Source organism: Photinus pyralis, unplaced genomic scaffold (assembly GCF_008802855.1).
Source record: "Photinus pyralis isolate 1611_PpyrPB1 unplaced genomic scaffold, Ppyr1.3 Ppyr1.4_LG4, whole genome shotgun sequence".
Classification (NCBI taxonomy): Eukaryota; Metazoa; Arthropoda; class Insecta; order Coleoptera; family Lampyridae; genus Photinus; species Photinus pyralis.
In genome coordinates, this window is record NW_022170511.1 from 24792672 (window position 1) to 24817835 (window position 25164).

Sequence of the window (25164 nt, forward strand, 5' to 3'; positions counted from 1 at the left end):
ATGTCTTCCACGCCTGTTTTTTCATTGACTTCAAGATCCTAATTATCCCATTTAAAAAAAACCAAAGAAGCAGGGGACAATGATACTATTTTAAACAACCAAAAGAGCAGAGAACAATGATCCCATTAAAAAACCAAAAGAACAGAGGACAAAAATCCCACACATCCCAATGATCCTATTTCAAAAAAAAAAGAGCAGGGGACAATGATCCCATTTTAAACAAAATCTAAAAGGGCAGAGGACAAAGATCCCTGCCGTCACAATTATCCCATTTCAATAAAAACAAAAGAGCAGACAGAGTGATCCCATTAAAAAAAACAAAAGATCAGGTGACTAAGATCCCACCCATCCCAATATCTCATTTCGAAAAAAAACAAAGTAGCAGGGGACAAAAATTCTATTTAAAAAAAAACCAAGAGCAGGAGACAATGACCCTATTTTTAAAAAAACCAAAAGAGCAGGGGTCAGTGGCAAAAGATCAAAGGACGAAGATCCCACTCATCGCAATGATCCTATTTAAAAAAAAAAGACGGGACAAAGATTCCATTTTAAAAAACCAAAAGAGCAAGGGGAAAAGATCCCACTCATCTCAATTATCCTATTTAAAAAAACCAAAGGAGCAGGGGACAATGATTCTATTTTAAAAAAACAAAATAGCACGGGACCAAGATCGTATTTTAAAAATATGACATAGGACAGCGATCACATTTTAAAAAATCCAAAAGAGCAGGGGGCAAAGATCCCACGCATTTCAATTATCCTATTTAAAAAAAACCAAAAGAGCAGGAGAATGATCCTATTTTTAAAAAACCAAAAGAGCGGGAGACAGTGATCCCATTAAAAAAACAAAAGAGCAGGGGACAAAGATCCCACCCATCCCAATATCTCATTTCGAAAAAAAACAAAGTAGCAGGGGACAAAAATTCTATTTAAAAAAAAACCAAGAGCAGGAGACAATGACCCTATTTTTAAAAAAACCAAAAGAGCAGGGGTCAGTGGCAAAAGATCAAAGGACGAAGATCCCACTCATCGCAATGATCCTATTTAAAAAAAAAGACGGGACAAAGATTCCATTTTAAAAAAACCAAAAGAGCAAGGGACAAAGATCCCACTCATCTCAATTATCCTATTTAAAAAAACCAAAGGAGCAGGGGACAATGATTCTATTTTAAAAAAACAAAATAGCACGGGACCAAGATCCTATTTTAAAAATATGACATAGGACAGCGATCACATTTTAAAAAATCCAAAAGAGCAGGGGGCAAAGATCCCACCCATTTCAATTATCCTATTTTAAAAAAACCAAAAGAGCAAGGGACAAAGATCCCACTCATCTCAATTATCCTATTTAAAAAAACCAAAGGAGCAGGGGACAATGATTCTATTTTAAAAAAACAAAATAGCACGGGACCAAGATCCTATTTTAAAAATATGACATAGGACAGCGATCACATTTTAAAAAATCCAAAAGAGCAGGGGGCAAAGATCCCACGCATTTCAATTATCCTATTTAAAAAAAACCAAAAGAGCAGGAGAATGATCCTATTTTTAAAAAACCAAAAGAGCGGGAGACAGTGATCCCATTAAAAAAACAAAAGAGCAGGGGACAAAGATCCCACCCATCCCAATATCTCATTTCGAAAAAAAACAAAGTAGCAGGGGACAAAAATTCTATTTAAAAAAAAACCAAGAGCAGGAGACAATGGCCCTATTTTAAAAAAAACCAAAAGAGCTGGGGTCAGTGGCAAAAGATCAAAGGACGAAGATCCCACTCATCGCAATGATCCTATTTAAAAAAAAAGACGGGACAAAGATTCCATTTTAAAAAACCAAAAGAGCAAGGGGAAAAGATCCCACTCATCTCAATTATCATATTTAAAAAAACCAAAGGAGCAGGGGACAATGATTCTATTTTAAAAAAACAAAATAGCACGGGACCAAGATCCTATTTTAAAAATATGACATAGGACAGCGATCACATTTTAAAAAATCCAAAAGAGCAGGGGGCAAAGATCCCACGCATTTCAATTATCCTATTTAAAAAAAACCAAAAGAGCAGGAGAATGATCCTATTTTTAAAAAACCAAAAGAGCGGGGGACAGTGATCCCATTAAAAAAACAAAAGAGCAGGGGACAAAGATCCCACCCATCCCAATAATAAAAAAAATATCAAAAAGGGCACCTCCCATTTGAAAAAAATAACAAAAAAAGCGCAGGACCCATTTTAAAAAAATAACAAAAAAGGGCAGGTTCCATTTCAAAATAAAGGGTAGGTACCATTAAAAAAAAAACGATAAAGGGCAGGTACCATTTAAAAAAAACGATAAAGGGCAGGTCCCATTAAAAAAAACAGGGGGCAAAGATCCTACCCATCCCAATGATTCCATTTACGAACCAAAGGAGCGGAGACAATGATCCTATTCCGATTCCAATTTCAAAAAAATATCTCTATGAATAAGAAAGATGACATTGCGCAGTTTGCGCATGCGCACACGAATCGTAGAGTAGGAAAATGTGATAAAAACAAAAGACCAGGGAACAAAGATCCCACCCATCCCAATTATCCGATTTAAAAAAAACCAAAGCAGGGGACAATGATCGTATTTTTAAAATGAAACCAAAAGAGTAGGGGACAAAGATCCCACTCATCCCTATGATCGTATTTTAAAAAAAAACCAAAAAGAGCAGGGGACAAAAATCCCATTCATCCCAATAATCCTATTTTAAAAGAGGACAGGGGACAATATCCCATTTTAAAAAACCCAAAAGAGCAGGGGGAAAAGATCCCATACATCCTCATTAAAAAAAACAAAGGAGGAAGGAACAATGATCCTATTTTTTAAAAACCAAAAGAACAGGGGACAACGATCCTATTTTTAAAAGGACGGGGACAACGATCCCATTTAAAAAAAATTGAAAAGAGCAGGGAACGAAAATCCCACCCATCCCAATGATCCCATTTAAAAAAAACCAAAGGAGCAGGGGACAATGATCCTATTTTTAAAAAACCAAAAGAGCAGGGGACAAAAATTCTACTTAAAAACAGGACGGGGTCAGCGATCCCATTTAAAAAAAGAGCGTACTTCGCTCCATTTAAGCCGGTGCAAACCCCCCGTGGACCTCAACTGAGACAATGACAAAAAAGCGAAGAGCAATGAGATCGAATGTGGGGTCGCTGCCCCAGACAGAATGCCTCTATGCTAAACCCGACAACAAAGCACCATGTACCTACGTAGAAAGGACCCAAAACCTATGCGAAAAACTGACAGATGACACGTCTATAATGCGTCAATGTCAAAAGTGCACGTCCTTACAGTTTACAAAATTATGGGTCCACACGGAAGTACAGCTACGGGTCGCTATAACTCACTGGCCTCTACTATACAACTTGCCGAAGAACAAATTCAAGAATATCCTTGTTGTGACGAATCTGGAGTTTATATTGTCATCCCACCCGACGGTGGATGGGGATGGGTAGTTGTAACGGCGGCGTTCTTCTCATTTCTAATATCCGATGGAATATTGTACACGTTCGGAATATTTATAAACGATATGTCGGAATACTTCCAATGCCTCAAGAGCGAGGTAGTTCTGATAGGGGCCATTACATCAAGCATGTTCTGTTTCACAGGTAGGTATACCAGTTTTGATAACGTTTGTGGTTACGATACATTCTGTAGGACCGTTTACTGCAGCGCTCGTCAACAAGTTCGGTTATAAACGAATAGCTGTACTGGGTAGTATAATAGCAAGCATATCGTGCTTTTTGACTGCCGAGTCTCCATCTCTCCCACTTATATACTTGACAACGGGTCTCTTAGGGGGGACCGGATTCGGCATGATGTACCTAACTGCAGTAATTGCGGTGGGATTTTACTTCGAGAAGTGGCGAGCTTTGGCGACAAGTATGGCGATGTGCGGGGCGGGAGTTGGTGGATTTGCGCTGCCTATGTTACTCGGGATTATGATAGAGAAAAGTGGTTGGAGATACACGTACCAAATCGTAGGGTTCATGAGTATGCTGTGTATCGTATGCGCATTTACGTTTAAGCCCATAAAACCAACAAAAGTGTGTGTTGACATTGCGGAGGATAATAATCTATCGGTTATCCTGGAGGAAGGAATGCATGGTCGATCTCACAACTTGGCGCATCCGACTCTGTACCAAGTTCGTTCTCGAATTCATGCTTATCCTGATGACTCATCCAACATAACTACTTCCACTGTGACTATTCTGAATAAAGGAAAATTTGATGAAGAAATTACTAGTGAAATGATAGTGGGCGGTACTTCCTATGGTAGTAATACAAATATTGCCTACGAAGAGCCCTCCTCAAAGATCTGCCCTACATGCATTGTTAATAATCCAATAACTCGATGCCTCTGTAAGCCGAAACCAATTGCTAATCCGCTAGAAACAATTGCGAGACCTATGTATCGAGATGACATCTTCTACTGTGCCTCTTTAGCGTTTCTGCCGGAATACCAAAAATATACCGCCCCAGAAACCCCTACTCCAAATCCAACCAACACTGTAGGTGATTTACACTTCAATCTCCGAATAAAATTTTTAATGAACATTTCTAGAAACGATCCACAGTCAGATACAGCATGGCAGTTACTCGGGCAGTAACGCAAAGAGAAATAACCGAATCGAGACGCTACGTACTCTGCTCGGAGTCGATCAAACGAACACTAGCGACAATGCTCGATTTTAAACTACTAAAAACCGTCTCCTTCGCCCTACTAACGGCAAATTCAGTTTTGACCTCGATGGGATACTACACGCCCTACACTTTTATCCAACACCGATCCGAGCAGAATGGAATATCGAAAGATATCGCCTTTTGGTTCGTACCAACCATGGGCGTCGCGAATACCATTGGAAGGATCTCGTGCGGAATTATTACGTCGTTCCCCGGAATTTCAACGGTTCGAGTGATGTACATCAGTTTATTCGCCGGTGGCCTGGCGACGACTGTTTCGGACGTTTCGTTTGAAGTATGGGCTCAATTTCTATACTCCGTTGTATACGGATTCACATTAGGTAAATCATAAGTCAAGTAACTTTAGAGAAATGCTTGGGTATTGACTCAGAGCAGATGCAAATTCCTAAAATTAGACTAACTGGGTTTGGGGTTAGGTATGTGTAATGCCGGTCAACGGTTGGCCATCACTGTGATCTAAGTGGCAATTGGAGAAAATTTACCGATTCATACTAGAAAATACAAGTCCAGAGAATTTGAAAATCTAAAAAAAAAGTTCCATGGACGCTACACAACTCCCTGGCTCGCTGTGCGCTTCCTATTTATACTAGGTCAGAATTGAACCAACGGAATTTTTCAGATTGGCGTCCCCTTTCAACCAATAGCAGATTAACATCTTTTGTTTACACTGCAAATTTCGCTTCGACTAACCGGAACAGCAGCGTCAGTGAGGTTCGCATCTGCCTTGATAACGACCCAAGAGTGCCAGATGCGCAATTTTATCGTTATCCCAGCTACTATACGCACAAACGGTATACCTGTAATTTCTTCGTCTTTTTGAAACAAAGCGGACTGGCCAGTCGAGCGATCGCGCGAATGCTGTAGACTAACTGGCGACCAAAATGGTCGATTTAATTGAAATTATTTTCAGTCCATAAAAAATTGGACCGAAATGATAAGTAATTGCATTGTTTTCATAAATGCCTTATGAGTTATGGTGGTCAACGTGAAAAATAAGAGCGTACGTTCTGTTTGATGAATGCAATACCTTCCAATTGGTCTTAGACTGAGATAGCATCAATCCCCATACAAGTCGTCTTGATTGAGAATTCCCCTAGGCCAAGGCTCGTATTCGTGGTATATGAAGTTTATACCGGCCCGCTATCTTAAATCGATCTACACTTACGCGCTTCTGCTCTGGGTCTCTGCGCGTCTCTCGAAAATTTCCCTTTCCTATTGCTGCATGAAGCGGTACATGTGCAATTTCACTCGGTCGTGCCGCAACGCAAATATGTACACTGTGTATCATAGGGATCTCGGTTATTATCAAACAACCAGAAAATTTCGATAACTTCCGAAGATATGCTAGAAAAACCGAAATTTGCCGATTTCGTTTTTTTTTCTGATGTTATTTGAACAAGATACAAAAAAATACAAACCACAAGTCCTCGGACTTCATTTTTTCAAAATGGCGGTCATTTAAATATTTAGCTATTTAGTTTTTAAATATTAAAACCCTAATCCTGTACAAGAGGTAAAAAGTAAGATTGAGGAACGTACTGACGAAGAGTCAAAATATGCACAATAGCTGCATTTTCTATTGTGCAAACAGACTAAAACTGTATAAATATGAAAACATTTTTTCTAAGCCAAAAGGTTAGGCAAAAATCTTTACGATATTATAAATTATTAAAAAGCACAAATTTTATTTCTCTGTGGCCCAAAAGAAATACAATTAAAAGTTTTATAAATGAAATTGCTGTTGAGTCAGTTTTGGTTAAAATGAGCATGGTCATCTTTATTTGATTCGAATTTTACTTCAATTTTTTCAATGTTCTACAAGGGCGAGTGGTCCTGAAATACGTTTGAAAGCTTGAGGCGCCAGTAAGTCGTGGAACATAACGCGAGCAATTCGGATTACGCAGCGAGTAAATTCATCTCAAAATTTATAGATGCCAAGCGTTCTGATTGGACGGAAAATTAGTTTTGATTGGTGGAAAAGGTTAAGCTAAGGGATGGGCGTGCCTCAAAAAGAAAAGTAGTGGGAAGTTGGTTGTTCGGATGGAACTGTGAGACAGATAGCGCGAAGTTTGGTTGTTTTCCTGCGACTCGCTGTAGGGTGGTTTTTATTTTTGTGCGAAATTCGCGCTGGCCCGTGAACGAAGTGAAGTCAACGGTCTGTAATTTGCCGCAGGGTGGATTTTATATTTTGCGTAATTCGAATTCGCGCCTGGAAGTGGGACGGAGTTATGCCAACCACCTGTAAAATATTACTTGCGAAGAAACGGACGAGGAAATAATTTTCGAGTCAAGTAATGTGGTTATACTGACGAGTTTTGTATTACATTTTTCCCGAAATCTTCGTTTTGACTTGACCGCACATTAGTATCTACAATCCGCGGGGGATTCTGAATACGTGGAAACGGGGATAAATACCACTATAAAAGATTCGATAGTTAGAATGTGGGGACATCCATAAATGTATCTCCGGAACTCTGCGGATATCTTCAGAAATCTGCGGGTATTCCACATCCGTTTGCACTGGGGGCAGCAATTTTCGACTCTTATTCTCAGACTAGTTGAACGTCGTAGCCACCTGTACGAGTGAATCGACAATTATACGAACGGAGATTAACAAATGAACTTTAGTTGTCGCGTAATTACTGAGAGATGTCCTTATCTATCGTGAATGAGCACGAGGAACACGTGTAAATTAGCAGTGATCTAAATTTAACAATGCGTAGGAGCTTGCCAGGGCGCACTTACAGGAAAATTATGCAGGCGTTTGCTCAATTTAAGCGGATTTCATTTCATCTAGCAAGGGAATTAATTATTGTTCTCGACGCCCATCATCGATTCGCTATTTGTATTTCTTTCTGCCACAATTTAAAAAAAAACGAAAAGAAAAACAAACAAATAACAACGCTGTCGTACTCGTGCCAGCTACGTGTAATTTCTAATACCTATCTTACAAGATAGGTACTTTGATCCATTTCTCAACCTTACGCAAAATTCTTTGTTTTCACCTACTCGGCGGCTACGATGCGAGTTCAATTTCAAAATGTATTCAGTTTTTGGGAAAAAATGCACTATTCTGTAGCCTTTTTCGAGGTCTCTCGATGCTGAGATCTCAACCCTCGGATGGACGAAATTAGATACATTTGTGCGGATTTGTGCATCACGTCATTAGTGAAATAATTCCCCGTAGAATCTCTGGCCTTCCTTTTTCATAATCGCATACTTCCCTTTTTATATCTTATCTCGTTTATGAGTGCTTTCCAATCCTCCTATCACCTTTTACAGTGCACTATTATTCATTCACTAATGTTAGAGAAGATGATCAAATCAAAACTAGAAGAAATAGACAATTTCAATATTCCTCCATTCGTATTAGTTGGTGCATGTAAGAATATTTCAATTATACAGGGTGTAGAGTCTAAGGCCCCTCTTAATCATAAAAGATACCGCAAAAAAACTGGAGCATTGTTCACAATCTTACATATTGAAGAGTATTTAATTGAACTCCAAACGTCCCCCTCCCTCCCCCCCTCTAAACCAAATTTTTACCATATTTTCTCTGTGACTATCCGTCCGTTGGAGGCCTTACTTTCACCAGTAGTTTTTAATTTATATTTAGTTCATTATTTTTCTATTCGGTAGCTTATAGCTCTGACACTTTTATTTACAGGAATATTTAACAGATGCTTCTGGTTAATATGCGCATGCGTAGGCTCTTCAAAGTCAATTTTCATACAAATATTTTTAACTACCTACAAATGCAATAAAAATTTAATTACATATGCTTCTAATAAATGTAACCAAACCGCAAACAGTAAAAAAAATAGATGTGCGCATGCGCAATCTGCGCAATGCTAACTTTCTTATTTATGAAGATATTTCCGATCAGATTATAGGATTTTTTTTAACTTCTTTTTTCATTCCAAACTTGACAAATTTTGAAGATGATTTACAAACCATCTTCAAAATGTTTCAAAACCTAAAATTAGGCGGTACACCCAACACTTAATAGTCAAGTACAAAAGATTGAGTGTTTTAGTCTAGCTCGAGATCCAGGTCTAGATATACAGAAGTGCACGATAAGAGCTCTTTACATGTAGAAATCTGACCGTCTAAAACAGGCTTTACACACTTTCCATATTTTGGAAGCGTACCCAAAACACTTGATGCTTGATATCTTCTAAGGTCGTAAGATTAGTAACATTAAAATCTATGCGATTACTTTGGTTAATCCTCCCGAACTTTTTTTGTAGATAAGTATAAATAACATCAACTTGGCCGCGATTATCAAGTTCATGAACTACGCATTGCGGAAATACGGATAAATTTAAAATTGTTGACCTTTTCGGTTTAAAACGAAGCTATGCCGATAAGCAGCGATTTATTTGGCGCTAATCTCATCTCATCCACATCGAAGATGAAGTACCTACATCGTTGTTTTATATGCCGTTATATTTCGTTACAATATTGTTATTATATGTAACGGGAGCCCGTTGGTGCATCTTACTCGATTGGAATTTTTTTTTTGAGATCTTATATTAATATTTCGTGGTATGTCTTTCGGGCATTTTTTTAAATTACAATTGTAACAACCCGTTACAGTCTTACATATGGTAGTACCAGTGGGCGAGCCCGTGCACTACCTCTCCAACGTTGGAACCGTGTTGCATGGTGACTCGCGATATTTAAGGGTTTTTGTTTAGAAGGCCACCAGGAATGGTCAACATCCTGGCACCGTCGGCGATGCAGATTCCGATGGTGCATGAATTTTAATTTGATGTGTGAATTTTAGGTCCACGCTTCAAACCGTATCGCTTTTCGGCAATCAAATAAACGTTCGGGTGATTTCTGCCCCTGGTTTAAGCCCAGCACTTCTTGTCTGGGTATGCAGGAAAGTGGCGTCCCTAGTTACTTGAAGCTTCAGAGTTGGGCTCTTTCCAAGACGCTGTATGCTTTTTTCCTCCTTCAAATGGGCACGGTCCCATGCATGTACGAGGATTGTTCAATAGAAACACGTTTGATCTATGCAGCCATGACCTGGTCGTCATGTATGTATGTAGTATAAAGGGCCCCATTCACATGCGGATATGTACGGCGGATCTGTACGCCGGACAGATCCGCCTTGAGCTACACACAGGCGGATACGAGGGCGGATATGTCTGTACACAAATCACGGACCAATCTCAATAGACGAGCAGGCGGCGTTCTCTCACTATTTCAGTTCTGTAGTGCTAGCCCCTGGGTTGTGTGGTTTTGAGTGCTGTGGTAATTGCTATGGATCATAAGAAAAAACTGACAATAATTGCAGGATATATAGTTTTATTTGAAGGTAGGAAACAGAAGAGACTGTGGTCAAAACAGTGGTTCTTGAATCAAAAAAGTACTCTCGTATGACTTTACTTAGAGATTTGGAAACGCCTCATGATTTGCACAATTTTTTGCGCATGGACAATGAGACATTTGAAACTTTATTAAAATATATTCGCCCAGTTATTGAGAGGAACGATACCCATATGAGGCAGTTACCAGTAGAGAGCGATTAATTGCCACGCTACAGTACTTAGCAACTTGAAGGAATTTTGAAGACCTAAAATTCAGTTGTGCAATCTCCCCACAGTTTCTCGGGAAAATTATACCTGAAACTTTCAAATAAGCCACCTGCCTTAGCAGAATATGCTCGGAAATGGCATAAAATGGTTCCAGTTTCACCATGAGTTCGGTGTTGTTCCGCAATTTTGCTTGTAAAATTACCCAAAAGATCATTTAAATCTTTAGCACAATTTGCGCCTGCATTATATTCAAAGTAATTTAAACAAAATATTTTTTTAAATGACTGTTTAATTGGAGTAGGTTGAGTCGCATTTCCATTTTGATTTCTTAAATTTCCTAACATATTTTCAAGAATTTCGTATTTGATGATTCTATGTCCGGCAAACAAATCCGTGAAACGACTACACACGTGCGTATTTGTCCGGCTCGCTGTCCGTGCTCGTCATCCTGATCGACGGATGGCGAGCAAGATATGTACGCCGAACACGCGGATACACACATACGAATTGATACGGATCTGTCCCGCGTACATGTCCGCCGTACAGATCCGCCGTACATATCCGCATGTGAATGGGACCTTTAAAAGACACGTGCGTATTTCTATTAGTTTGATAGGTGAAACCGAGGGTGAAACAGAGGATTGCTTCCAGTTTAGGGATTGAAGTAGAATTTTGTATGGTTGCACGCTTTTTAAATTGGGTCATCCATTGAAGAATTCATAGAATATAAAGTGGTCCTTAAACACGGTTCTTACTTTTTAAATGCGTTTGAAGTCTTGGGGCGTCAATGAGTCGAGGGATATAACGTGGTTGGGAAAATTTTGTTCATTTTGCAGTTGTTATTGAGGCTATGTAGCGTAGGTTTTGGAATATTATCGGGAAAAATTCCGAGTCGAGTTGAGCTAGGCTATAGCTGTCTCAATAAATTTAATTGGTTGTGTAGAATTAGTTTGCGTCCGGGAATGGGAGACATACAAAAAACTTGTGGGAATTTGAACCGCGAGGGAGAATGCGCGTTGAACTGTGAGCAAAGTTAAGTCATACACCTCGAAATTAACGCGTGCTCGATTTGTGTTAGAAAATTCACGTGGGGCCGCGAGCAAAGTTATGTTAACCACCTGTAAACTTATTGTAGGGTGGACCACCTTACTGGTCCATTGGTAACTATCCAATTTTCTTAAAAAAAAAACAGTTCCGTAACTATTCTCGAGTTAGGAGGTGGTGCACCATCTTGTTGAAACATTATATTCTTTCTCTCTACTAAGAGAAGATCACCCACAAAGTTCTCAACGAGCCAGTTTATGATATCATGGTATCTCTCCGAGTTGAATTTCCCTTGGAAGATCTCATAAATCACGATTCCGAAAGAGTGCCCACATCATACACGAAACCCCCGAGCTAAACCCAAATTAATCTCTTTGTTTGAATATCGACAGATGGATATGAGGATTGGCATCTGACCACCAGTTGACGTGGTGCCTGTTGCTACACTATACTAATATGGACCTCATCTGTCCAAATAATGTCCCTGTAGAAGTATGGATCTCGATGGCAAAATTCCAGTCTTCGCTCAAAATCGGCCGGTCACAGTTATTGTTGTTTCTGTATGATGTAAGGTCTGATGTGTGTTTTTTCGATATAGTCAACTCCTACTCCTAGATATTCCGGATTCAGATCCGATTTGATATAGTGAGATTTGCTATACTACGGCTCCAATGACACTAACGGTTATGTTCTCTGTATCTCGAATCATATACTTTTTGGGCCTTGGCTTCTTAAATGCTTCGATTTTCTTTTAATCTCGTGAAAATCGATTTATAAGGTTGCCGTCTCTCTGTCTATTAATTGAATTCAGATGCAGATACTTGTTGTTATTATGCTAGATAAAACACTCTAACATATCATATTTTTTGGAACCTTCAAAAGCCATTTTTCACGTTTATTCTTATCTAAAAGTCGAAAAATGACTGCACGTCACTTTGGATTTCAATATCAATTTTATTTAAAAACCAGTAAAAAGATTAATAACTACCGTATTTGCCATGCATTGATCAGTAGGTACTTCCCAAAAGCCCATAGCTATGTGATTTATGTTTTCAAGTAAGCAGCATCTATGGTTTGCAGAGAAATCTCTCTATAAATAAGAAAGTTGGCATTGCACAATCTGCGCATGCGCACATCTGATTTTTGCAAACCTAAAAAGCATTATGCGGATCACTCTGTAATTGAGCGCAAGCCTGTTGAGGGCCCAGAACAAAAGAGGGATAATAAATAAAATAAATAAAAATGTGTGTTTGCCTTTACTAAAAGCACCTGTGGTTAAAATATCAAACAATATACTTAGCTCTATGAGTAAGGAAGTTGACATTGCGCAGTTAAACGCATGACACATTTGATTTTTATATATGCGCTATGATTTTCTTTACCTCCTAGAAGCATCTATAGTTACAATGTCTATCAAGGTGGCATTGAGCAATCGGCGCATGTGCACCTGATTTTTACAATATGCGATATGTTTGGCTTCACTAGAAACGTCTGTGGTTAAAATATCGAAAAAATAAGAATGCACGCGCACGTTAATCGTCAAGATTTTACTTAGCTCAGATGACAAAGTTATAATTCAAAAAGAATGAACTAAATGACTATAAACAACTGTAGGGGTAGTTAAGGCCTCGAACGGACTGCGAGATCAATTTTTTTACCATTTCTAGTTTAACAGTTATCCCATACTAACAACCAAATTTGGACATCCTGTGCATAACTCTGAAAAGGACCCTTCATGCTTCCAACCATCGATATGTACTCCCTTACTAGTTACTATCTTGTGATTTCGAAAATAAGTTATCCTTTTTCTTAGGCGCAGTATTATCAAACTTATGGCACAATTTAATCAAAATTACCTACGGTCAGTACCTCTAATAAAGGCAAACAAAAGACACGTACCAGAAATCGTACTGCGCATGCGCAATATGAAACTCTTTTTATGGACCAATTTAATAGAATTTTTTATGGTAAGTCCGTCTACCAAAAACAAACAAAATGCACGCATCCACAATTGTACACTGTACAGGGTGAGTCAACGATTGCGCAGAGTAACTTAATGCCTTGAAGATAAGATTTTTCGATGGAGTGCTTTTGTATTATGATATGGTTGAATTTTCTCCACATTTTAAAAATATTTGGAATTATACAGGGTGCGCCCACAAAGCAGGTCTCCCAAATGGTACATTTTTTTAAATAGATTTTCTGTCATCGTTTAGCTCCTCCAAAATCCTTCAACTTTTGATAATAATGTCCTATACCTATCTCTGATAGTTTTCGAAATATCTTGGTTTTCCTGGGTTTTATATTCTAATTTTAAATAAGTTATAACGGGCGATCAAAAATGAGTTGCTGTCGAGTCACCTTTGGAAGTTTAAGTTAAGTATGATTTCCCATGTAAATTCCAAGGGTGACTCAACAGCAACTCATTTTTGATCGCATTGTATGTAATTTACACAATAGTGAGATGGCCATGGAAAAAAAGGCAATTTTTATCTATCTCGTCCAAAACGACAATCATATCGATTAATTTATTTTTCAAACAATTTATTTTAGGTCCAAAAACTGGAGAATAAGTAAAAACATTTGACTACAAAGCAAATTTAATTTAACTCCTAATGTCATCCAGTCAGTGATATTAGTTTAATTTTTTTTTTCATATTCACCTGGTTATTATGTAAATTAGAACTTATTTCAGATTAAAATTTAAAAACTAGGAAAATTTGTTGATGTTTTTACTATCAAATTTATTCTCCAGTTTTTATAGACTTAAATGAATTATTAGAAAAATGAATTAATAAACATGGTTTTAGCTTTGAACGAGGAGATAAAAAGCAATTTAATAGAAACTCTTATGGGAGGTTTCCATAATTATTTAGTTCCCTCCTACTTTACGCATCCACGAGCACTTTTAAGCATGTAAGTACTTACCCACCAAATTCTGTGCTCCATCAAAAATGTTTTTTTTAACTTATTTTGAATTCGTTGTCATGTTGAACACCCCCTTCTCAGACACTTCGGTGACAAAAATTATTTGGGGAAAATCAGAAAGGGCACACATTTTTGGGACATTTAAGAGATTCAGTTCTCAAACGAAAGATGTGATTTGAAAAAACATTTTTATATTAGGTAGGTATATCCTGTATACTGCTAGTTGCTGATTATATACAGCACCAGCAGTCAGCACGTCCAGAATAACAGGACCATAGCATGACCGTGAAACATTTTACCTCATAGCATTTTATTTTCGAGATATTAACCTCAGACCCTAGCTCAGACCATTAGAAATAGAGATGATACAGAAATTCGAGAGTAAAATCAACACGTATTTAAGTACCCAAAAACTATCTAAGGGTGGAATTCAAAGATATTACTTAAGTTGGACTCACACTTTACCTCGCATTTTACTAATTGCACACTTATTTTAGTTTAAGTCGATGTGGATGATATATTTACTGCTCATATTCCTACTTAACTGTCCGTATTTCGCTTTAGGTGTCGAGTCACCTTTGGAAGTTTTGTTTACATGGGAAACCATATTTTAACTTGAACTTCCAAAAGCGACGCAACGTCAATCCCGAGGTCAATCCTTTTTTGATCGCATGTTAGCATTAATGCGCATGCGTCAGTTTACAAATATTTCTTTCATTACCAAAATATTGCCAAGTACCCCTTAAGTAAAGTCATTCTAAAAGAAGATCACCCTAAATTATCTCAATCCTTTTCATAGCTAACTTTGTTACTAGGAATGCATAATGCACTCTTTCTATAAATAAGTACTTATCTTATCATTTCAACAGAACTTGTATATCTAGCAGTCCTAACTACTTCAACTCTCAAAATTTGTTGCTCCCTCAATAGTTTTTAGCAAATGCAAGACATTTTGGATTCATGACAACAGACACTTTTCCTTAGTACCCCCACATGTAGAATGTGGTTATGACAAATGTATTAATCATACTGCATTATCATTCAAATGTTTGATTCCATTTAATGTGTCACTAGAATTTGTGTCTCCAGATAAGCTGCTCTGAATTGAACCTGAAACGATGATCACATCAATGCAATCGATAACCAACATTTTAATCACAGTGTATCCCTGATTACACTAACAGCTGTACGAGCAGCTGTAGTATAAACTGTGATAAGATGCCAAGCAGGAAGCAAAGGTCAAAAGGTCCCACAATATCAGCTCGGCTCGTTACATAAAATGTGTGTGAGAATCTTTTCCGGTAGAATGATGGCCCTACAAGTTCAAAGCACTTTTACTTTTTAAAAACTTAATTATTCTCAAAAACACCTCCAACCTTGACTACAAGCGCATTTCCTTTGTTACAGCTTGCTCGTCTGTCCTACGGTCGATTGTAATCGTCGACCTTCTCAGTTTGGACAAACTAACAAACGCTATCGGGATATTGCTGATGTTTCAAGGAATGGCATCCCTAATCGGTATGTACATCGCGGGACTGTTAAGAGATACCAGTGGAGATTATCAGATGTCATTCTACTTTGCCGGTGGATGTGTCCTCGTTGGTAGTCTACTGCTGGTACCGATCAAGAAGGTGGCGGAATGGGAGAACCGAAAATTGAATCGTTAACCGTTAATTTGTAAGCGAAGTAAAATTTTTAGAGTCATGTTGATTGGCAATAAACGAAATTTGGCAACTGTACCTGAATGACAACAAAAACAATATGCAGGTAATACGTAGAAGATGACCGGCGTTATTATGTGCGTTGTCAGCAAAATTTACTATCGCTAAATAAAAGGGTTAATAATCTTTACCTTCGTAATTATTGTAACGTTAGTATTGTCGTTTATGACAGGAGCGCCTTTTACGTCCCTTTTATGTCTGTGATTATACAAGTCACTATCACTATCCGCATTAATCACTAAGGTCTTTCTCTCGTGATGCCGCGGTTCCTTTATTCCATACAGCCCGTTTGTATTTACTAAACAAAGATTTAATAACACATAGATAAGCAAGGTAAACGACTGCGCCATTTTACACATAAGGCATTTGGCTCGCAACTGAATCAAATGAATCAAATCGTTTATCAAAATTTTGACGAATGACGTTGGTGGGGTTTGGACAGGGGCGGCTTTGCCACTATTGCCCAGTCAGTGGCGTGACAACGTGTTCGTAAGAATTTGGTTTGGCCACTTATAACCATTGTAATCGTACAAATGTGATTGGTGAAAAAATGAAAAATTAGCAGGTACATTAAATAGGTAGGTATATGTAATAGAGACTGTAGTAACAAGTCTCTGATATGTAAGTATATGATGTTTTCATTATTTATTTATGACTTAGGTACATCGTTATCAGTGATGTTTGGAATTAAATATAATTAGACATAAATAATTATTAATTATCAGAAGTGTTTGTAAGATAAACTAATCCGTTCTTTTTTTCATAATGCGAGCGACCTTCGGCACTCCAACCCAACTCAGTAACTCTAGAATTTTTCCAAGACTTCCTAAGTTTAGCAAGTGGTAATTTACTACCCGGTGCGATGCGTTTCTATGCTACTTCAGACGATGGTGTGAAGTTCAAAAAAGTTTGATTTGATCGCCAGCCATCGCACATATCGCAAGTGAAATGGACATTGATTTTATTTTATTCTCAATATAATTGAATGTGTCTAGTGTCATCCAAAAATAAACACGACATATTTCAGGTTCCGCCATCAATTTTGCAAGCAGGTGAAGAAATTCACCAAACACTGTTCGCTTCATATTGATGGTATTTACCAATAGATGTTTACAGTAAAGTTGAATTCTGTGGTTCTAATTTAATAAGCGTATACCCGAAACCACAAAACAAGTTTTTGTGCAGTAAAAGTAAACAATTCAAATTTGATGTTTTGACTCCATTATCAGTAAGATCGTGTGGGGAGCACCCATTTTCGACGACGGACGACCGCCTTGGAAAAAGTGGCTAATTTCGCACCTAGGAAAAAAACACGCAGGAGTTGTGCGCGTTTACAAGGTCTTTCCGGCGACACCAATATATGAAAACAATCGGATCCCAAAACTGTAGAAGATAGGGAAAAACTGGAAAATCTCCAAGTTAGCGTAACACGCTCGGGAATGGCGCCCAGATGTCGCCGACCCGACATCATGTAGCCCCATCCCTAAACTTGTTAATTACACCCCGGTAGGTACAGTGCACACTCCTCGTTTTTCTACAAGTATTCTTCTACGGGCTTGCATTTGCCGCCAGTCAACCAGCCGGCAGGCCAAAGTCAGATTAAAAGCAACCTTTTAACAAATAAATTTGCAAAAATTCAAATTGTGCATGTCTGTGTCTGAATATGTCGAATAGACAAAAAAGAAGCAGTTAGGTAAAAACGTTTAGAGAAATTCGCAACGAAATTGGAGTGGATTACGTGACAATTTTCCCATGGATTTTCGAAACTACATGTTCGAGAATGGATTCTGAATCATCATTCATCACATTAATTTTCTGCAGTTTAAATTCCTACATTTTGCAGTGTTCCAAACGTGCATAAATAAAACACCTTGATAATTGGCGTAATTATTCAACTCCAAGAAAACGCAGCGCGAAAATACTGCAAGACAGACACAGTGTCACATCTTATAAAGGAGTGATATTTAGCAATTTAGCATTCAGTGTTTATTTTTATATACTAAAATATTTACAATGCATTCAGCATTAGCATAATAATTGCAATTGCAACCTATGCTTAAAATAGTTAATTAACCTAGTCTACTGATAAAATAAGTGCAATTCATTTTTCATATTGCTTAATGTTTGGCTCCCACTCTGCTGTTTAATTTTGATATTAAGCACAATATTCAAGCAAGTATATAAATCGCAAGCAACACCATTGTAGTAGGTACCTATACAATATACGGTGCACAAATATTATTATGTGGTTACATTTGTAACACGTAACACAAACCCGTATTTTGTTATTTATCATTCCGACATCGATGTTAAGACTACACACAATCCAATTTGCTTATAGGTTTATTATACCATGCTTATAGGTACCTATAACCATAGCCGTCTATAATTACAAGCCGTGCTGAGAATTATGACAACACTGCATGGTAGGCCGATTTCCTAATTTAACTTGACAGATTTTGGGTGTATTTTATATGTGTTTTGGGTGTAATATTCCAATTTACCTGTTTTAACAGAGCGAGATTGCGACAATTTGTGTTACTCCCTACGGAACAAACAGAAATTATTGTTCAGGTAAGTTGCTAAACGAAATATATCGATTTGTTGTCATAACCTCTAAAGCAGGCTACTCCCTACTGGACCCTTTACAAGCACTTGTATTGGTTCAAAGTACCTGTACAAGCTCAAATATGACCTACACACTACGTGGTACGTAAGTACGGTAAGTGTTTATCGTGAAAAAATACAATTAGTTTGTATTTCAGGTTTTCTAGCACGGACATGTCAAATGGATTTTCTGAAGGAACCTTTCAACTTATTCCCAGGAGTTCACGGTACGGGAATTTGAAGTCTATGGGGCTCCCCTCTTTAAAAGCTGCGTACCAAGACCCACTGGAGTAGGGACTGGCTTAAAGTCTGCCATTCCGAATCACATCTGGTCGTTGATAAAACCTCGCTGATTCACAGCGATTTACTGTCCTTTTGCCGAAATTAAGTGCTCAAGCGTGTGCTTCACTTCGACATCTTTCGACAGAAGTTCACCAATTTCGGAGATCTCAATGGAAAACACATTATGATGCAGTTACCAGTTTACAGCGTTCCGAATTTTAAAGTCAAATAAAAATGTTATTATCCATTTTTGTAAATAAGTAAATAATATATATGCACAATTTTAAGCTGCTTAAGTATCTTTCTTCTATATTAAAACCGCCAAGGCGAAACACAGGAGAGAGGAAAATGCCATTTTTCAGGAGCAACAAGACGCCATTAAAACTTAAATCGGCCCACCGATGGACTTTCGAACAACGTTGCCAAACTTCTCAGCATGGCTTGTAATTATAGACGTCTGTGCTATAACATAAACGATAAACGGATAAACCTTTTAGAAATCTAAAAGGCATATCATATTTCTCAGTCACATCTGCTTTTATTTTTGTGGGGTGGGGGGTTTGTGGGGATTCAGCAAGAAAAGAACTATCTCAAACGTTCGCTAATAGATTCCTACGAGTCTATGGAGTAGTGGTATTGAATGTGAGCCAAATCAAATGTCGAGTTGGATGTAGGGTTTCCAGATTTCTTCCTACTCAATATAGGGAACTCTGTACAATAATATGAGTTTCAAAAAAAATATATGAGATTTTATTATGAAAAGAGAAACAAAGTTATATAATTTAAAGACTATTATAATATAGGAACATCAGTTATGAATTAGGGATCGGCGCGGACTCCTTCGAAACGTCACGGACGAGCAAGAGCTACGTATTATAACCGATAAGGCGTGTGCGCCTTGCTTTGGTAAGTACCATGCAGAGTTAGTTTGAATTTTAAATAAAATTATATAGCAAAACAGAATTGTGTAAAAATATGAGTTTTTGTCTCATATTAAAACTCTCAATATGAGATAGGAAACTTCTTCATAATATATGAGACTCATATTAAATATAGGGTATGGCAACCCTAGTTAGATGGAACGTCAATTGGATAATTGCTGTTCCCTCCGTGACCATAAATGCGCAAATCCATGGGAAAATATCAAAGTTGGGATGCCTTTGCGCAGAAAGGGAAACTTATTCAACATTGTTTTTCATTTCGTCCACCCTACACGTGTTGATAATAAAACCTATTAAATAAACAAAAAACGCAACTTTCTACAAGGTCTCAGTACCGAGGACAAAAACCCACAGACGGACGGACAGAATTCACGCAGGTATAAAATATAAAACTGTATTTTTCATGAAAAATACGCTTTTAGACGAAAATAAAGAATAAATGAAGGTTTTGCTTAACCAAAAAAACAGCAGATCGGGAGAACTCGCAACCTTTAGTTTTTGTGCATCATGTGTTTTGCCACGAAATTGGGAAATAACTTAAAAAATACGTGGAAATTAGCGAACGACTACTCATATCGAACATGCTCGAAAGTAAAGAATTACTCTCGGAATTACTTTTTGCTTTTAGCATAATATCCGACCTCTCGGACCTCCTTCGGAAATAGATTAAAAGTCGAGTCATAACCGCAAGCTTGGTAACAAGTGCCGTCGTGACTTCTTTCTAAAATTCAACAAGACGGTGCCGATACCACCACATATCACCATTGAATAAAAACACTATTTTATTCAATGATATCACTCTATCATATCAGAGGAAGACACCTATTTAACGATTCCTTTACTCATGGACGTAGTTTTCTTTTTCTTTTCAAATTTCACCAGCAATGCCTACCTGAAATTTCATTTTATGACGCTAACTCCACGTATCCTAGTGTACATACCTACAAATCACCGTATAAATTATCGTGAGTTAATATTTCGAAATACCTATATTCTTTAGCGTAAGAATAAATCAAAATTCTCTCAGTCCGTCTCTGTGTTAAAGAGATTATGATTTCATGAATCATTTTAACGGACAGTTCCTTATATAAAAGTGGTGCATGATTAATTTCCAAAACATCCTTTTCCAAGAATTTACAAAGTCATATTTTTATATCTTTGGCTTGTTCAGGAGTACAGTAACTTTAATTATTAAGTAAACATGTGCTCTGGACCTCATATGCGGGTTGCGGAAGAACTTTTATTAAACAATTATTTCATAATAGGCGCTCGTAATAGAATAATTTGAGATCTTCTGTCACAAAAACTCTATATAATACCTACACATACTGACCGCCAGACTTTCACATTTTAGTCCAATTATTTTATTTGAATCATTTTAGCCTGACCGATTAAAGTTAATACCTTCCACCATTATTTGCATATTATTCAGTTTTTTTTATCAATGTAAATACCACAAACCGCCTGAATGTATGAATCATGCGGTCACATGAATGTAAATAACTATTTCGTAATTGCATGTAGAAACTGTTTCCTTTATGTTTATGAAAATCTGCTGTCGTACGAATTTGAACCATTTATGCTGTTATTTTAAAAGCAAAGCAAGCAAACTAATTATCAAGTTCGCACAGATCATATTAAAAAATGTTGGCAGAATATCCCACTCCTCGGATAGGGAACTGGTTCCTCGTTCGGAGTATGACAGTCTATACAGATGCATTAGCAGATCAACTGATCAACACAGCTGGACGTACCTAGTGTTATATAGTAATTCACTTGTTGGCATACCTATCGGATTGTCTTTTCACAATCATTAGTATTAGTAGGTATACTGCAAGCAATTTGATATATGTTCTTTATAAAAGAAGAACAGGTAAAGAAAAATTAAATTTCGAAGAAACACCATGTAACCAGTTACAAAACATATTAAACATGATGCTAATGGAATCGATAACAACTATAGACAAATTGAGATGCGATCAGAAAACACACAAAATCAAAAATTACATCAAAGNTTAATTTTGGTGCGTAGAATCCAAAACAATTCGTACTTTTTCGATCAGACTTCTCAATCAAAAGTTATAGACTAGAAACCAATTTGAAAAAAATTCAAAGGGCTGTAACTTTTGAACTAGTAGCCCAATCTTGGAACTGTTTGAAATTATGGATTCTACAGGCCACATTCTATAAGCAAATTTTTTTTCCGGGTCGATCTGAGAATTTTTTTTTCGGGGCTCAAAAAAAAGGCAGTGTTTCCTTTTTTACCAAAAATCGACTACACCAAAATTTCTTGGGAAAACACTTTTTCTTATTAATTTGGGTGCGTAGAATCCAAATCAATTCGTACTTTTTCGATCAGACTTCTCAATCAAAAGTTATAGACTAGAAAAAAATTCAAAGGGCTGTAACTTTTGAACTAGTAGCCCAATCTTGGAACTGTTTGAAATTATGGATTCTACAGGCCACATTCTATAAGAAAATTTTTTTTCCGGGTCGATGTGAGACAATTTTTTTTTCGGGGCTCAAAAAAAGGCAGTGTATAACCTTCCTTTTTTACCAAAAATCGACTGCACCAAAATTTATCGGGAAAACACTTTTTCTTATTAATTTTGGTGCGTAGAATCCAAAACAATTCGTACTTTTTCGATCAGACTTCTCAATCAAAAGTTATAGACTTAGAAACCAATTTCGAAAAAAAATTCAAAGGGCTGTAACTTTTGAACTAGTAGCCCAATCTTGGAACTGTTTGAAATTATGGATTCTACAGGCCACATTCTATAAGAAAATTTTTTTCTCCAACCACCTGAATAAGACGCTATTTTGTGACGGTGTTCGGTACGTAAAATTGACGTTTTGCGGATTAATCGCTTTCACCATGGCAACTGTACAAAAAGTAGATACTTTTGGTCCTAGTACCAAAAAGAAATTGACCTTGAAAGTTGGCCAATTAAAAAATTACAATCACGGAGATATGTCACATTGACATCGTTTTACATTGCAGGTTATAAGATATTTCTATACATACAAATCAAATCTTTTTGCATATTCAATGCAAATAATGATGTCACCTATACGTATGTACATGTATTGAAAATGATTTACGCTCGCTATTTTTATTTAAACCATGTGTAACGTAATTTACATATTCGATGAACGTAATTTTAATACGTATACAACCCGCCGTCGCGCGTAACGCCATCTACTTCAGACCCCTTGCACTATTATCTGTCATTTTGAATTCAAAATTTGAAAAAGTTAATTGCAATTAATTTTAATTAAAAACCTGTACGGTAAGTTTTTTATTTCAATACAAAATATAACAATATTAATTGTGTATACGATAAAATGACTGAAACTGATAGCGACATGGATTGCACTCCGCCAGAGATTATAGAAACGGCAGAACATGCTACCTCAAGATTTGCTCCCTACAAAGTCGCGAGAGGTGAGAAGTAAGAAGTCAGAACGAATAGGTTATAAGTTAACCTAAAAACTAGAGTGGCATGACACGTGAGGACAAGAAAGCAGAAGTTCTCAAACTAGTAGTGAAACTGTGACTGAATCTAAATTCGAATATAATTTGAAGTAAAGGGGTTGGAGAAAAAATTTTATGTTTTATTCGTACAAAAAATGCGTTTTCGGGACTCGGAAGGTTGCTGGACTCCGCTAACGCGTCGTCCAGCAACTATCTTCCTCGTCCCGAAAAATGACATTTTTTGTACTAATGAAACAAATAACTATCTTTTTGTTTTTTTTTTAACGCGTCGTCCAGCACTATCTTCCTCGTCCCGAAAAACTGACATTATTTTGTACAATGAAACAAATAACTTATTCTTTTTTTTGTTTTTTTTTTACCACACAAAATCCTTATAAAAATCGCAATATATGAATTCAGTGGGCGGAAAGTGGAAGTAGAAGTAATATGAAATTAAATTTCTAGATTGTGTTTTGGCCGCCGTTACCGTAAACAAAAGCGGCGTAATTATCTGTCTTGCTAACGAATAGGAGGGGGGGATTAAATATTTAGTGTTCCAGCTCCTTTAATAATTATGGCAGTTTTTAGTTTCCCATGGTAATATGGAAACGAGCATTAAAACTGCAAAGGCCATGCCAGGTTTACGCCGGTGTCACTTCGCGATCAGGACCTTTTAACCGTGAGCTGAGAAAATTGCAAAGGACCAACGGGGGTTTAATATTAGAATTATGAATTTAAAAATATTATCCCGGCGAATTAAGCAAACGCAGCGGTAGCTATTCATAAGTGCAAAACAGCATTCCGATTAGGACATGAGTGGTTCTCAAAAGAAGCGTTCTAATTAATTTGAATTTGGGATGTTTAATATAAAAAAGTTTTTAAAGTTATTTTTTTATCGCACCAATTATAGAACAAGACTGACAGACGGAACGGACAAAAACCATCAACATACAGGGGAATTTTTAACCTTCCAGTTACGATGATGAGAGTATGAAAACTAAGAACACATGCACCCTGTGTATAAAGTGCATACGCCTCAAAGGTACAGCAAATTAAAGCCACATTTCTTGCTACCGCTCGCTAGCAGGAGAATAGCCACAGCATGTTTTTGGCTGAAACATAACCTACACCTTTTTAAAATTTGGAAATAGAAACTATTGTTTTAAAAAAAATAGTGCTATGAATATCAACGTTTTGAGAAGTTTCGAAAAAACGATATTTAATTTGTGCAATATTTACCGTTTTACATGCGTGCGTTCATCCACCAATGCTTCCATTCGGCACCCAAAAATTGAAAAGGAAAATAAATCTTTAACCGAAGACTTCGTTCCCAACACAATATTAAACAAACGGATAAAAACCGCACACGATTGGGAAGATGTGAGGCACAAACTTTTAACTTCTAGTAAACAAATTTCGCAAAAAACGATCGATTCTATAATATTGAGTGTGTGTATATCGGCTAAGAATTATGACCTCGGTTTTGCATACATTGACTTCCTGAAGCAACAAAAAGTCAATTTGGGTTTAGCTACAGTTGGGAAGTATTTTAAATTATTTTATTTAGCTAATTGTGGAAATGCGGCGATTAGGAACGAAGACGAAATTTATAGTTTGTATGTTAACCAATCAAATGCAGTGATAACTTATCAATTCTTTCAGATATAAATCGATGAGGGCACAGTTTAAGGTCTTTGATGCTGTTTCGTGCGAGAACATCATTCATGCCCTTTCAATTACTCGCTACTGGCGAGAATGTCTGCAACTTTTGGATGAAATGAGAATAACTTGTGATCCCAATAGGCCTACTTATAGTGTGATAGCAGCTGCTTGTTTTCGAAATGGAGCAGAAGATCTGGGTTGGCAATTTTTAAATGAATGTGCCAGTAAGTA

The 25164-nt window shown here is 37.2% G+C and overlaps 3 protein-coding genes across 3 annotated transcripts in view; 2 read left to right on the forward strand and 1 right to left on the reverse strand.

Annotated features, from left to right (window-relative positions):
- LOC116169889 (sortilin-related receptor-like) overlaps window positions 1–16360 on the reverse strand; it is a 39217-nt gene extending 22857 nt beyond the window's left edge. Inside the window, exon 1 of the mRNA XM_031486083.1 lies at window positions 16098–16360. Coding sequence (XP_031341943.1) covers window positions 16098–16325 — 228 coding nt within the window. The 5' untranslated portion in view covers window positions 16326–16360. The remainder of the gene's footprint in view (window positions 1–16097) is intronic.
- LOC116169893 (monocarboxylate transporter 7-like) lies at window positions 3270–16092 on the forward strand. Its single transcript, XM_031486092.1, has 4 exons — window positions 3270–3631; window positions 3681–4534; window positions 4588–5047; window positions 15653–16092. The coding sequence occupies exons 1-4, from the start codon at window positions 3292–3294 to the stop codon at window positions 15910–15912; spliced, it is 1914 nt and encodes a 637-aa protein (XP_031341952.1). The 5' UTR covers window positions 3270–3291; the 3' UTR covers window positions 15913–16092.
- Window positions 16361–24359: 7999 nt separating the features above from the next.
- Window positions 24360–25164, forward strand: part of LOC116169894 (mitochondrial ribonuclease P catalytic subunit) — a 49109-nt gene continuing 48304 nt past the window's right edge. Inside the window, exons 1-2 of the mRNA XM_031486093.1 lie at window positions 24360–24887; window positions 24934–25157. Of these exons, the coding sequence (XP_031341953.1) occupies window positions 24451–24887; window positions 24934–25157 (661 nt within the window). The 5' untranslated portion in view covers window positions 24360–24450. The remainder of the gene's footprint in view (window positions 24888–24933; window positions 25158–25164) is intronic.

Bases quoted from the DNA above. Each gene is read 5' to 3' on its own strand.
- LOC116169893 (XM_031486092.1), top strand. From the start codon at position 3,292: ATGTCAAAAGTGCACGTCCTTACAGTTTACAAAATTATGGGTCCACAC. The intron at 4,535-4,587 runs GTAGGTGATTTA...GAACATTTCTAG, and splicing joins CTCCAAATCCAACCAACACT to AAACGATCCACAGTCAGATA. The intron at 5,048-15,652 runs GTAAATCATAAG...CCTTTGTTACAG, and splicing joins TGTATACGGATTCACATTAG to CTTGCTCGTCTGTCCTACGG.